At 36.4% G+C, this 15,242-nt stretch overlaps 1 protein-coding gene across 9 annotated transcripts in view; it reads left to right on the top strand.

Moving 5' to 3' along the window:
- The window catches only part of DMD (dystrophin), a 2,004,766-nt gene that overhangs the window by 1,508,577 nt on the left and 480,947 nt on the right, over positions 1-15,242 (top strand). For all 9 annotated transcript variants that reach the window (XM_054005916.1, XM_054005912.1, XM_054005914.1 and 6 more), the window contains one exon: positions 1,672-1,789. In XM_054005916.1, the coding sequence (XP_053861891.1) occupies positions 1,672-1,789 (118 nt within the window). The remainder of the gene's footprint in view (positions 1-1,671; positions 1,790-15,242) is intronic.

The raw sequence follows: 15,242 nt of genomic DNA on the forward strand, positions 1-15,242 counted from the left end.
CCATGGTCTTTCAACTGTATGCTTGGTGTTTTCTGATCTGGGAAGCTGTTGTGTGTTGCCTTCCTGTTTATTATTCCGACACACCCTGGTGATCTAACGATACAATAACTTCCCCTCACAGACCAGGCCACATACAATGTTCCTATATTTTTTTTACATATCAGTATTCATTACACTGTTATGTACCAGCTCCCCTTCTGTCCCAATATGGAATTTGCAGTAGCTTATTATGATAGCTATGTTCACTTTCTGTGAACAATTCTAGACTAGATTCTACATGTGTACTTGAGGCCTCCTTAAATGATCACAACTACGAGCTACTTTTTTGCTACATACATTGTAAGGTATCAGGACTGACAAATCATTATAAGACATCAGAAATCTTACATTGGTCTTCCGTGTTCTCAAAGATTACATGACATTTCTGTTGAATAGACCTAAAATATTAAGAAGTGAAGGGATTTTTTTACTAAAGATCTTCACCTCATATAATAGTCCTGTATAATTTCATAAGAATGAAAGCCAATGCAAATTTTATATGGCTAAACTGCAAATTATTGTAAAAACTATCTATTGTACAAAATGATATCCTTTCTATAGCTTTATTACAGGGATGTAAGTATCTACTAAATTCTATAGGATGGTTCAAAAAATCTAGAGAATGATTACCACTTTCCGTTACATTCTGTAGGTCTTTCCTTTAGGTGTTGTTATGAATAATACTGGATATTTTTCCTCATGTAAAGGGCAGCAACAGTATTGAATTTTTGTTTTGTTTGTTTTTTGACCAAAGTTTATTTATTCAGGTAGAAAAGGCTTCCTGCTTTAAATCAGGCTGACCAAAATATTGCCCTTCAAGTTTTCTTCTAAATCTCTCTCAATAACATGTTGGTCGTGCAGGGATAAGATCTGTTTCCCACATCAAGCAAGACTCTATAGTCTTGGTGAAGGGTAACTCCATGAGGGCTACTGGCTGGAAGTGATCATTTCCTCCCCACATCTTCTTGGACAGGCTACGGAGGATTAACAGAGCCACTTTGTGATGATACGGTTGCCTCAAGCAGCATATAGTACCACACAGTTCCTTCAGCACTCGTCCTCTTTGGGGCATGGGGGAATTGTAGATATAATAAGTAGCAGGTCCACTTCCATCTCCACAGCTCTTTCCACTGTAAATTCAATCATAAAAGAGTCCTTGTGTAACACATGCTTGCTATCCATAGAACTCACTGCTGTAGACATTACTGAACCAAAGGGTAACATTTCCGATGGGACTTAGGCTCCTTACTGAAGCACTTTTGACAATTTTACTCGAAGAATTTAGTGGAATTCACAAAAAAAAAGAGTAGACATTTTTATGAATAATGAGAATATCATTATCCTCAGGTAAGAATAATTAAGATAAAAATATATAAAGGCGCATGCTTCAGGACAAAAACATAAACAATCAGCACTTTCCAGTGGTGAGGAAGAAAATTCCATTTTGAGGCATGTAATTGTATAATATTCTAGTACGTGGGTTGAGCCATTCCACTGAAATATAGAGGCTACTGGACCAGGTTGAACATTGGTGTGGTATAGTATTCCTATGACCGTGAAATACAACTATAAGTGGCTTGGAGCTACTCTCAATTTTCTGTATATAACTACTTCTTTTTTTTTGTACAACAGGCAGCACTACAGGAATTGGAGCAAAGGCATCCCCAACTGGAGGAGCTAATAACTGCAGCACAGAATCTAAAAAACAAGACCAGCAATCAAGAGGCCAGAACAATCATTACTGATAGCAGTAAGTGGTGATTCCTCTACCATATAACTCCCCAGGCAAGAAATATAGAGGATGTTATAATAACTTTTAAGCATAGTATTTTTCAAAGTATGTTTGCCACGAGAAGTGGAAATTATCTATTTTTATTTGTAAGGTAATTTTCATTAGGGTGAGAATTTTACACTAGGGTTGGATACACCCTTTCAGAGAAAGAGTCCCCATAACTTTCACAGAAAACTTGCACTAAGCCTCTCTGGAAAGTTTGATTACTCTCCTGCCTCCATTATTTTTCTATGTATACATGAATGCTTTCCATGATAATCCACCAAAAAAGTGGCACAGATAGTTGGTGCAAGATAGTAATGGGGCACCTTCCCCACCCCTCCATCTTATGTTGATTATGTTGCATACCAATTCCTAAATCTGACCCTCTTATTTGTAGTAGCACCTAGAGACTCCATTTAGGGATTGAAGCCCCATTTGCTAGTTGTGGTACAAAACACTAACGGTATTATATAAATAATTTTCACATACTTCCTTGTTCTGGCTGAGACCTGAAGCACAGTGTTTCTGTGAGAGAGCCTGTTTTCATATTTGCATCCTGAGCAGAAGGTGTTAGCATCAGAAATCTAATGAAGGAATATGTTCTCATGAGAGATTCTCCCTAGCAGAGTCCCAAATGTGCGGGTTAATTCAGATAAAGTTTGCATAAGTACCTGAACTTGTTGAGTGCTTGTTCATATCAAATGTATGTAGTTCTCTTATCATTAATTTGTACTAAGGTTTCATTAAATATGTGTATATATATCTATACTCTATAGATATACAGAGTCTACTAAAGAAATGTAATGGTTATAGTTTTTTCTTGAAATGCAACCATTAACGTGAATTGTGTGTGTGCCTAGAGTCCTTTCTATGGTAAAATTGAACTTATCTTCCAGAGAAATTGCGTGAGAAATGAAAGATGAGTATATATGTTGAGGATAAAAAAAAACCACCATAAACCATTAAAAACGTTATTATAACTACAAATACATATGTAATTATTGATGCAGTATCCTTTTGCATGAGACTTGGTGAATATTTGATTTGATTTTGATCTACAGGGGTCTCCTAACCCTACTGGTTTCACTTGGACTTTGAATGTATATATAGTTGTATATTAAAAAAAACAAAGATTTTCTCCTGTTTAAATTAGGTAATATTTTATTTAGTAGGCAGAGAGATCATAAATGCAGCAGTCTTCCTGATCTGTTGGATATGTAATCTGTTGTCACATGGTATCTGCCACAGGTTTTTTTAATTATTTTATTTTTTTAATGAAAATATTTTAATGTACCTGAATATCCATATCACTGGAACTACTATACAAAGGTTCTTCATTTCTCCCCCTCCTAATTAGAAGACATGTTCTCAGAGCCTTTTTGATCTAGTCTTCTGAGGCACCAGACTGGATTCATGAAAGTGTTATCATGATTAGATATTTTCTGTTTGTAGAATTTTAACTACTAAATAGTATTCAGAAGAGTTATTTATCTATTTTTGAATTTTAAAGAGTGGATCAAATAATAAATAATTCAGATGTGATATTTTTAGAAAAATGCTACTATACGTGTGTAGATGTCAGAATTAACATTTATGAGTTACCTTTTCTTAATATACGCCAACTATGGGAAATTATCATTATTGCACAAATATTTTCCTGTATATTGACATTTTTCCTTATAGTAAAACAATTAAGGGTCCTCTATTAGGTCTAATTCCTGAAGTACTTAGTCAGCTTTCTTGTAGGGGGTAATAGGACATTTGCTTCCTTCTAAGAGTTCTGTGGAGAAACCTCTCACCCACACAGAGATCACTGCAGGAGCAGGGTGTAAATGAAAGCTAATTAAAGATTTCAGGATTTGACTCTGTGTGAAGAACAGTTGAGTGGCTTGTTAGTGACTGCCGATTCATCTCAAGTTTGTAAGATTTAGTTCTGTTAATTGTACTAGTAGTCCTATAGCTTTTTGTGAAAGTATCAGACAATGCAATATTTTCTTCTAAAATAGTCCCATCATCTGTTTTTTAGGAATGTATCTTTCTAATAATGAACAGATTCTTAAGTCCTTTATCAGTTTTTCTCACTCCTCATACTGATGGGAGTTTTGCTTAATTAAGGATCCAGAAAAAACTGGCCCAATATTGCTTAGAAGATATATAGCACTGAACAAACATTAAGTAAAAAGCCGCACAATAACTGCATTAGGTAATTAAATATTAGTTATATGTCTGTCAAGCGATTAAAAAAATTAATCACAATCGCACTGTTAAACAATAATAGAATACCATTTATTTAAATATTTTTGGATATTTTCTACATTTTCATATATATTGATTTCAATTATAACAGAATACAAAGTGTACACTTTATATTTATACAGATATTTGCACCATAAAAAACAAAAGAAATAGTATTTTTCAATTCAACTAATACAAGTACTGTAGTGCAATCTCTTTATCGTGAAAGTTGAACTTACAAATGTAGAATTATGTAAAAAAACCTGCATTCAAAAATAAAACAATGTAAAACTTTACAGGCTACAGGTCCACTCAGTCCTACTTCTTGTTCATCCAAACACTCAGACAAACAAGTTTATTTACAATTGCAGGAAATAATGCTGCCCATTTCTTGTTTACAATGTCACCTGAAAGTGAGAACAGGTGTTCTCATGGCACTATTGTAGTTGGTTTCACAAGATATTTACATGCCAGATGCACTAAAGGTTTGTATGTCTCTTCATGCTTCAACCACCATTCCAGAATAAATGTGTCCATGCTGATGGATTCTGCTCGATAATGATCCAAAGCAGTGCAGACTGACACATGTTCACTTTCATCATCGGAGTCAGATGCCACCAGCAGAAGGTTGATTTTCTTTTTTGGTGGTTCGGGTTCTGTGGTTTCCACATTGGAGTGATGTTCTTTTAAGACTTCTGAAAGCATGCTCCACACCTCATCCCTCTCAGATTTTGGAAGGCACTTCAGATTCTTAAACCTTGGGTCGAGTGCTGTACCTATCTTTAGAAATTTCACATTGGTACCTTCTTTGTGTTTAGTCAAATTTGCAGTGAAAGTGTTCTTAAAATGAACAACATGTGCTGGGTCATCATCCGAGATCGCTATAACATGAAATATATGTCAGAATGTGGGTAAAACAGAACAGGAGACATACAATTCTCCCCCAAGGAGTTCAGTCACAAATTTAATTGACTTTTTTTTTTTTAAATGAGCGTCATCAGCATGGAAGCATGTCCTCTGGAATGGTGGCTGAAGCATGAAGGGGCATATCTGGCATGTAAATATCTTGCTTCACCAGTAGGGCCACCTGGGGGAGGGGGCAAGTGGGGCAATTTTCCCCAGGCCCGCAGGGAACCTGTGAGCCCTGGCCCGGCAGCAGTCCGGGTCTTCGGCAGCATTTCAGCGGCGGGGGGCCCTTCAGTCACTCTGGGTCTTCAGCAGCATTTCAGCGGTGGGTCCTTTAGTGATGCCGAAGACGCAGAGCAACTGAAAGGCCCCCCACTGCCGAAATGCTGCCAAAGACTTGGACCGCTGCCGGGCCAGGGCTCACAGGGCCCCTACGGGGCCTGGGGAAAATTGCCCCACTTGCCCCCTCCCCCAGGTGGCCCTACTGGTGAAGCAAGATATTTACATGCCAGATATGCCCCTGTTCACCAGCTACAAAAGTGCCATGTGAACGCCTGTTCTCACTTTCTGGTGACATTGTAAATAAGAAGTGGGCAGCATTATCTCCTGTAAATGTAAACAAACTTGTTTGTCTTAGCAATTGGCTGAACAAGAAGTAGGACTGAGTGGACTTGTAGCCTCTAAAGTTTTGTTTTGTATTTTGTTTTTGAGTGCAATTATATAACAAAAAAAATCTACATTTGTAAGTTTCACTTTCACAATGAAGAGATTGCACTACAGTACTTTTATGAGAATTGAAAAATACTATTTTGTTTATCATTTTTACAGTGCAAATATTTTAAATAAAAAATAATATAAAGTGAGCAGTGTACCCTTTGTATTCTGTGTTGTAATTGAAATCAATATATTTGAAAATGTAGAAAAAACATCCAAAAATATTTAATAAATTTCAATTGGTATTCTGTTGTTTAATGATGAGATTAAAAATGCAATTAATCATGATTAGTTTTTTTGAGTTAATTGTGTGAGTTAGCTGTGATTAATCAACACCCCTAACTATTTATTCTCATATTACAGACATGGCAATGGAGTCACAGAAAATGAAGTGCCTTGTTCAAAACCACACAGGAAGGGAATATGGAAGTAAAACTCAGAAATAGAGCTATCAGTTCTGAAACACTAAAAAAAAAAAAATCAATTCAGAATTTTGGCCGAATCAAAAACATCAGAAAATTTTAGTTTCTGGTTGAACAAAAAGTGTTTTCTCCAACCCAAAATTAAGCAATTTGTTTGGACTTGGGGCATTTTTAACCTTTTTAAATAAAAGCAAAGGAAATGAAGGTGGCGGCAAAGGCACCCTCCTTATACCCAATATCCAGGGCACTTCTCTGGGGTATGCAAGACCCACTTTTAAATCCCTGCTCTGGAGCAAGGACTCAACAGTGGTACTCAACTGTCAGGAGTTCTTCCTGACAGTTGAGTACCCTAACCACTGGGCTATTGGCTGTTGGGGATGGGGGTGCTTTTTCAGTCTCTTCTGTTGAAACTGTTCCACTTCGTATCAGTCACCCTCACCATCAGGCTATAAAGTCATTCTCTCTTTCTTGCTGTCTCTCACACAGTGACTATTCAAGTATTACAGCAAAACAGCTTCAACATGAGAAATTTAGAGAGACCTACAGTGAATAACTAATAACCTGGCAGCTAGAATACTCACGTGAGATGGGGGAAGTACACTCCAGAGCAGAGATTCAAACTTGTAACTCCCACATTATAGAATCATAGAAATGTAGGACTGGAAGGGACATCAAGTGGTCATCTAGTCCAGTCCCTTGCACTCATGGCAGGGCCAAGTATTATCTAGAGCATCTCTGTTTAACCTGCTCTTAAAAATCTCTAATGACAGAGATTCCACATACTCTCTAGGCAATTTGTTCCAGAGCTTAACCACCCTGACAGTTAGGAAGTTTTTCCTGATGTCCAACCTAAACCACCCTTGCTGCAAATTAAGCCCATTGCTTCTTGTCCTATCCTCAGAAGTTAATGAGAACAATTTTTTCCCTCCTCCTTGTAACAATCTCTTATGTACTTGAAAACTGTTATCGTGTCCCCTCTCAATCTTCTCTTCTCCAAACTAAACAAACCAATTTTTTTCAATCTTTCCTCACATGTCATGTTGTCTAGATTTTTAATCATTTTTGTAACTCTTCTCTGGACTTTCTCCATTTTGTCCACATCTTTCCTGAAAATGTGGCAGCCAGAAATGGACACAATACTCCATCTGAGGCCTAATCAGCGCAGACTAAAGCGGAAGAATTATTTCTCGTGTCTTTCTTAAAACACTCTTTCTAATATATCCCATAATTATGTTTGCTTTTTTAGAACAGTGTTACACTGTTGACTCATATTTAGCTTGTGATCTACTATGACCCCCAGATCCCTTTCTGCAGTCCCTAGGTAGTCATTTCCCATTTTGTTTGTGTGCAACTGGTTGTTCTTCCAAAGTGGAGTACTTTGCATTTGTCCTATTGAATTTCATCCTGTTGACTTCATAGGGAGTAACCACTGGGGAATTGGGTATTGCCATTTTTGCACTTTTTTTTTTTTTTATTTTCACCAAAACAATTTATTCAAATCAATACAAATTCATTAAATGTTTTGGTTGACCCAAATCTGCATTTTTTTCAATGAAAAAATATTTTTGCCCAGCCCTACCCAGTGATTACTGGCTCCCATTCCTGTGCCAGTCCCTCATGTTGCCTGCTTTACTATATATGTTACCTATTAAAAATCTATATGTAAATGGTAGTTAGAAAAAGGTTATTGCCTTTAACAGATATTTATAGAAACTACAGTTTATCAAAACAGATGTACTGCAGTGGTTTTATTAGATCTCTCTGAAATCTATGAAAGGGAATAAAAAAATCAAGTCATAAACAGTATTGTTTTAATAAAATTGCCTTAATACTGCATAGGTTTAGTCTTCATTGTAAAAAATAGGGACAGAAAAGAAATAGAAGCTCATAGAACAAGTTCATTTGTTTGAAGCTTTTTTTCACTTTTACTTCATTATCTATATGAAATTGCAGGAGCTACAGTACTTAGAAAAGACTCATCTGGCTAAAGAGAAGTTTGTTTAATATTTATATAATGTTATATTAAAATACCTTTTCCTTCCATCATGGTTTATGACTTCTATATTTGGAAAAATCCAAGTATAATAATTAAATTTTGTCCTGAGGAAATCTAAAAATCCCTCTGCACTTCTAATATCCTTGGTAGTAAGTTTTGTTGTAACACTTCTGTGTGCTATTCATTATTCTGCATAAATACTAGCTCCAAAATGTTTCGCTTTAGCATAGATCAGAATTTTTGGTTTTTAAAAATAAAGTTGAATCAATTTATAGCCAATTCAGATATCGTGAAATTCTATTTAATTTAGTTGGGTTTTTAAAATCCTTTTTGTTTGTTTTCCATTCAGAGGAGGGGGGTGGTGTAGAATATATAATAAGCTGACTTCTGGTTTTGGTCAAGACTGGAAATGGAAGCACCTAAATTGTACCAGGAAGCTCCAGAAAGTTTGCATAAGTATATTTTCCTGATAAGCGTCCCGGCCCCAGTTTCTAAGCTTAACATAAGTTTGGATAACCTTTTAAAGTTTGCCTTCACTACTGATTTATAGCTCAATTGTGTGATTTGGCTACTGGCCTGAGTATGCAGTAGTGTGGAGATACCAAAATAAATTACATTAGTTTTAAAGTATTGTGTGAAAAATAGCTTCTGAATGGTCCAGAGAGTCTCTTTCTCAGGGACTAGATGAAGCAAAAAAAACATGTGTACATTTTCAGTAGCTGGGTTTAAATAATGAACTGCCAAAACATTTTTGATAAGTAAATTAGGTTACGTTGCATTCAATGCATACATAATGACAGTAAATAAAAACATTTCAAGGAACTTTATTTTGACCACTAATCACACTATTGGAACTAGATGATTTCCTTTTGAAATGCATTTTGACTATGACTCTCTAAAACAAATCACAAACACATGAATAATTTATAGAGAAAATCTTCAAAAATGTTTGTTTATTTTTTGAAGAATATAGCCATAACATTATTGGCTGTTAAAAAAGAGCTGTGCTTGAAATATGATGAAAAGAGTCTGAGCGTGCAACTACATAAAAATAAACATATTTTTATTGAATACCTTGTTGTATCTGACAGCTTTATAGGAAAAATCATCAACTTATCATTCACTTCTACATGAAATCGTATGCAACTCCCATAGTGAATTACTGTGGTGCTGTTGTTCTCAATGTCTTAATAAAATAGCTATCTTTATTACAATGTCATCCATATGATTTTTCTCACAGCTATTGAATATCCTTAAAAACATGACCACTTGGGTGGAAAAAAATCAAACATGTATAATCCAGAATTTGTCATCCAGTAGTCAGCCCTTTCAGGTTACAAAGATGTGCTTTGCCCATGTAATTTGTTTTGAAAATTAAGATATTGATATTGTTATGGCTGGAATGTTGAAGAAACCCAATATAAATCTTATTCCACATATTTCAAGAACTTATTACAAGCTGTAGTTTCCTGGGTAGCTTCCATAACATTTAATACCTATTAATCATCTGACCCTTTTCTTTACATTTAAAATTATTAGGCCTCAATTATGCCTCCTATGAAGCTTACCTGTGCTGTGGAAGTGGAAGGGGTGCACTACCTGAGTGCTAATGTCAGTGAGAAATACAGCTTTGAAAGGATTAATGCATCCTGGGTGCTGGGAGAAGAATCCCTTGCTAACCTCTGAAATCACTTTCCCTACACAGTACTGTAGCTGCAGCCCAGACACATTCCCTTCTGGTTCTGTGTAGCAAAAGTGAGCTGGGACCTTTAAAAGGGACGCTGCCTACTCTGGGGTGGTATTGGATGCTTGGCCCTTTAAGAACAGGTATCCTATAGTTCCCTGGAGGATCTGGGAAATTTTAATTCTTGAAGGCCATCTGACAATTCCATGACCCTTCATAGTATATAAGGGAAGCTAGACAAAGATGGTGGAATGATGCTCTGCATTTACTCATAGGGGAAACCTGACCTGAAGGTGAGCTCTCTACTAAGAAAGTTTGAAATCAGCCAGGAAAGAGAATCCATTGAGGAGGCCTAGGCAAGAGAAGAGCCCCGTTTATTGGAGAATTGGGGGGAGTTGCATAGGAAGAGGCCCTGGGATGAAGAACTGTAGGATGATATTCAGTCTCTGTGGTCAGGACCAGAAAAGAGAAACTCTGAACAGAGGAGTGTGCTTGTTTGAGAGACAGTACTTAAAACATGATTTAGAATGTTTTATTGTGTGAAGCAAGTGATCCTGGGCAGTGAAGTGTAACTGGGAGAAAGCTCCAAATAAACTTTCCTCTTCCAAGTAGGGGCCCAGTTGAGGAAGGGAGGAAGCACCCCATTTACATTGTAGTCAAGGAATGGAATTTGTCATAATCTGCTAGAAGACCTAGGATTTGAATAGCCAGACATAACCAGTGCACCGGTGTTTGGTTGTTTATTATTATTTCTTTTTAAATTTGGTGACCATTTCTCTTCTTTGGGACCCTGCTACCCTGGAGAAGTGGACTTTCATGAGTCTGGGACAAGTCTGGAAAGGTACCATTGATCTGTGTGGCTAAGGAAGGGCAAAGACTTAATTTAGCCTGAGAAGAGCAAAGGTTATTTTCACTGGATGGTTTTGGGGTGGAGGAGTTGGCTTTATGATTTGATTAGAGGGCCAGGTCATCTAACCCTCTCTAAACATCAACCTACCTGGCTACCAGGTGTTGACAGAAGACCACCAATCAGAAGAGGGGAAACTGATGTGGAGAGGTGAAAATTTTATGTACAATCTGTCAACACTAGTGGTGTTGCCTTCTCTGGTGTTTCTGAGTTTCTGTGGCCACAGGACTGGCCTCTGCATAGGCATGCTAGAGGTGGAAAGGGCTCTCTCCCCTTTTAGTGCATCTTCACTAAAGGAGGCATAATTCAACATACCACGTCTACACAGAAATATGCCTTTGCTGTTATTTATGCCTTTGTGGTATCCTTTTGGCTTTTGTGGGAGTCATGCATCTCCTTACATGATTAAAGTTCCATGTGCAACCTGTTATTCCTCTGGAATTTGAACAAAATGCTGAGTGGTATCCTTCCCTAAAAATATTGTATACCTTGTTCTCCTGGGCCTCAGAGTTTTAATTTGGTTTAAAATAATCAATGAATCCAAAAGGAAGTAACTATATTCAGTATACATCAGGGTTTAATTGCAAAAACACAAACCAAATGTATCAGAAGACAGAAACAGGCTGGGTCAGACTCAAGGACCAGCTATTCCACTGTCCTGTTTCTGATAGTGACCTGTACCAGATGTTTCTGAGGAAGGTTTAATAACTCCACAGTTAATCTGAGCCCCTAATAGGCTTCTTTTTTTCCTTGGATAGTTAGAGAATGGCTTCAGAACCGAAGCATTAAGTTTACTATTCCTTTACAATTTGTATGAGGATATCTTATTTTATTGAAGAAATAGCTGACTAAGCCTCAGTGATATATTTCAAATTCTGTGTGAAAGCAATGGTTTATTTTAAAGGCTTCAAAGGATGTTTAAACCGTATTTGCATAGAGACTTCCTATTTCCAGTATTGTATGGGGGGGTGGGAGAGAAAATAAATGTTTTTAATGAAATATGAGTGAAAAACTCGATTTTTTTTTAAATCTTGTGCTAAGTTTAACTAAAGCTTATATAAAATACTGTATAATCTGAAAACAGTAAAAATTGGCGAGAGTTCCACAGTAGAAATGTATCCTTAACATGATGAGAGAGCCTTTTATGACTCACTTATGGCCAACCATATAAAAAAGATTACAGTCCTAAATCTCACAGCCCCTATTATTATATTTTCCTGTACGTAATTCAGTAGGATAGGCATCATGACTTGCTAATTCAGAAATGCTGCTTGCCTTTAACATACCTAAATAAAGATGATTAGAAACACAAGTTTATTTTCTGCAATTCCTGTGTGAATTTAGATACTCAATGGACACTTCAAATGGGCTGCAATTCTAGGTGTGCAATTTTGTGGGACCGTAGACAGATATCTTGCAGAAGTGTTTCTTTTTCTACAGTCAATCAGCCACCTGGCAAATGGAATTTTGAAAGAAGCTTTGGCCTTTATGTGCACAAAAAGCCATTGTGGTAATGCAGCTTTGGGTTACTGAGGAAAATTTAGATTTGATCAAAGTTAATAAATACAGCATGAAAGATTGTTCATATTAGCTGCTAAAATGGGTAGAGTTACCCATTGAGAGCAGCCTATGAAGGAGCCAATATTGGTGGACAATGTCCTCAGTTACAAATTTAATTATAGGTAGGGCTGTCGATTAATCACAGTTAACTCACGTGATTAACTCAAAAAAATTAATCATGATTAATCGCAGTTTTAATTGCACTGTTAAGCAATAGAATATCAATTGAAATTTATTAAATATTTTTGGATGTTTTTCTACATTTTCAAATATGTTGATTTCAATTACAACACAGAATACAAAGTGTATAATGCTCACTTTATTATTTTTACAGTGCAAATATTTGTAATAAAAATAATAATATAAATAAAAGATATAGTATTTTTCAGTTCACCTCATACAAGTACCATGGTGCAATCTCTTTATAGTGAAAGTGCAACTAACAAATGTAGATTTTTTTTAAAGTGTTTTTTTATGTGACTAAAGTTCCAGGGGAGCCAGCTGAGGTTACTCAATTAGGGTGAACTGCAAAGAATGGGGCAGACAATCCTGCAAACCCGGTGGATATTCCAATACTTAGATTTACCAACCCAGCACAAATTAGCTTCTATTATACTTCACTGGTTACTCAATAGTCAACAACACAATTCCCTTAAAGTAGCCCAGCCTCAGACCTCCACCTAGACACCCAAGTCAAAAATGATGAGGATTACTGAAAATATTATTCATCATATGAAAAAGTTCTACCAATCCCAAAGGATCGGACACAATACCTCCCAGGTTAATGGATCTTCCAGATCTTACTCAAATACACGCTTACAGCCAATTCTTATTAACTAAATTAAATTTATTAAAAAAGAAAAGAGAGAGTATGGTTAAAAGATCAGTATACATATAGACTTGAGTACAATTCTTGAGGTTCAGATTCATATCAGAGATGGTGAGCTTTATAGTTGCAAAGAGTTCTTTTAGAATTTAGTCCAGAGGTTATAGTCCAATGTCCAATACCATATTCAGGGAGGTCCAGTAAGCACTGGGATCTCAGTCCTTATGGCTTAGGCTTCCCCTGTATGAAGCCTCAAGAAGATCTGAGATAAAAAGGATCTGTACCCAAGCCATTTTTTTATACAGTTTCAGGCCTTCTTTGACAGTTTGGGGTCCCTCGGTGAACAATAGGCACTCATTTCCTAAGCATTGCCGGTAGTTATTCACACAGATTAACATAAGGCAATTACCTGTTTTTCCAGCATTCATAGATGATTTGCTATACATTTCAAAGAAAGATGAATGCAGAGATATCTTATGTTTACAGTTCATTTAAATGTTAAGATGTTCTTTTGATCTCTGAATTAACGGACTACAGCATAGACAGGGACTGTTTGATTACATTGTTGACCTCTACCAAGATATATGTAAATACCCAAAACCACAAACATTATCTCCCCATATGTTTTTAAGGGTCATGCATCAAAGTTACATAACTTCACTCAAAAACAAAACAATGTAAAACTTTAGAGCCTAAAAGTCCACTTGTCCTACTTCTTATTCAGCCAGTCACTAAAAGAAACAAGTTAGTTTACATTTATGGCAGCTAATGTTGCCGGCTTCTTATTTATAATATCACAAGAAAGTGAGAACAGGCTTTCGCATGGCACTTTTGTAGCCGGTATTGCAAGGTATTTACGTGCCAGATATGCTAAACATTCGTATGCCCCTTCATGCTTCAGCCACCATTCCAGAGGACATGCTTCCATGCTGATGACGCTCATTTAAAAAAAAGTCTTAATTAAATTTGTGACTGAACTCCTTCAGGAAGAATTCTATGTCTCCTACTCTATTTTATCCACATTCTGCCATATATTTCTCGTTATAGCAGTCTCAGATGATGACCGAGCACATGTTGTTCGTTTTAAGAACACTTTCTCTGCAAATTGACAAAACTCGAAGAAGGTACCAATCTGAGATTTCTGAAGATAGCTACAGCACTCGACCCAAGGTTTAAGAATCTGAAGTGCCTTCCAAAATCTGAGAGGGATGAGGTGTGTCACATGCTTTCAGAAGTCTTAAAATAGCTTTTGATCGTTATCGAGCAGAACCCATCATCAGCATGGACACGTCTTCCGAAATGATGGTTGAAGCATGAAGAGACATACAGACCTTTAGCGCATGTGGCATGTAAATATCTTGCGATGTTGGCTACAACAATGCCATATGAATGCCTATTCTCACTTTCAGGTGATATTGTAAATAAGAAGTGGGCAGCATTATCTCCGGACACAATACCGCAAATGTAAACAAACTTGTTTGTCTTAGAGATTGGCTGAACAAGAAGTAGGACAGAGAGGACATGTAAGCTCTAAAGTTAAATTGTTTTATTTTTGAATGAGGTTATCTTTTGTACATAATTCTATATTTGTTAGTTCAACTTCCATGATAAAGAGATTTCACTACAGTACTTGTATGAGGTGAATTGAAAAATACTATTTTTTTTTACATCACAAATATTTGTAATAAAAATAAATATTGAGTGAGCACTATACACTTTGTATTCTGTTATAATTGAAATCAATATATTTTAAAATGTAGAAAACATCCCAAAATATTTAAATACATTTTATTTTATTATTGTTTAACAGTGTGATTAAGCGATTAATTGCGCTTATTTTTTGTAATCACTTGACAGCCCTAAGTATAGGAATATATTTGCCAGTCCGTTTGCAATCTTGAATGGGCAGGAATACTGAGTGTACCTTCTGAAGGGGATTTACTGTATGTCCAGCAACGCAAATACAGATCAAAGCGTAGGGCAGGGTAGGCAACCTATGGCTCATGTGCCGATGGCAGCACGCGAGCTGATTTTCAGTGGCACTCACACTGTCCGGGTCCTGGCCACCAGTCCGGGGGGCTCTGCATTTTAATTTAATTTTAAATGAAGCTTCTTAAACATTTAAAAAAATGTATTTAATTTACATACAACAATAGTTTAGTTATATATTATAGACTTA

The sequence above is a fragment of the Malaclemys terrapin genome, chromosome 1 (assembly GCF_027887155.1).
Source record: "Malaclemys terrapin pileata isolate rMalTer1 chromosome 1, rMalTer1.hap1, whole genome shotgun sequence".
Classification (NCBI taxonomy): domain Eukaryota; kingdom Metazoa; phylum Chordata; order Testudines; family Emydidae; genus Malaclemys; species Malaclemys terrapin.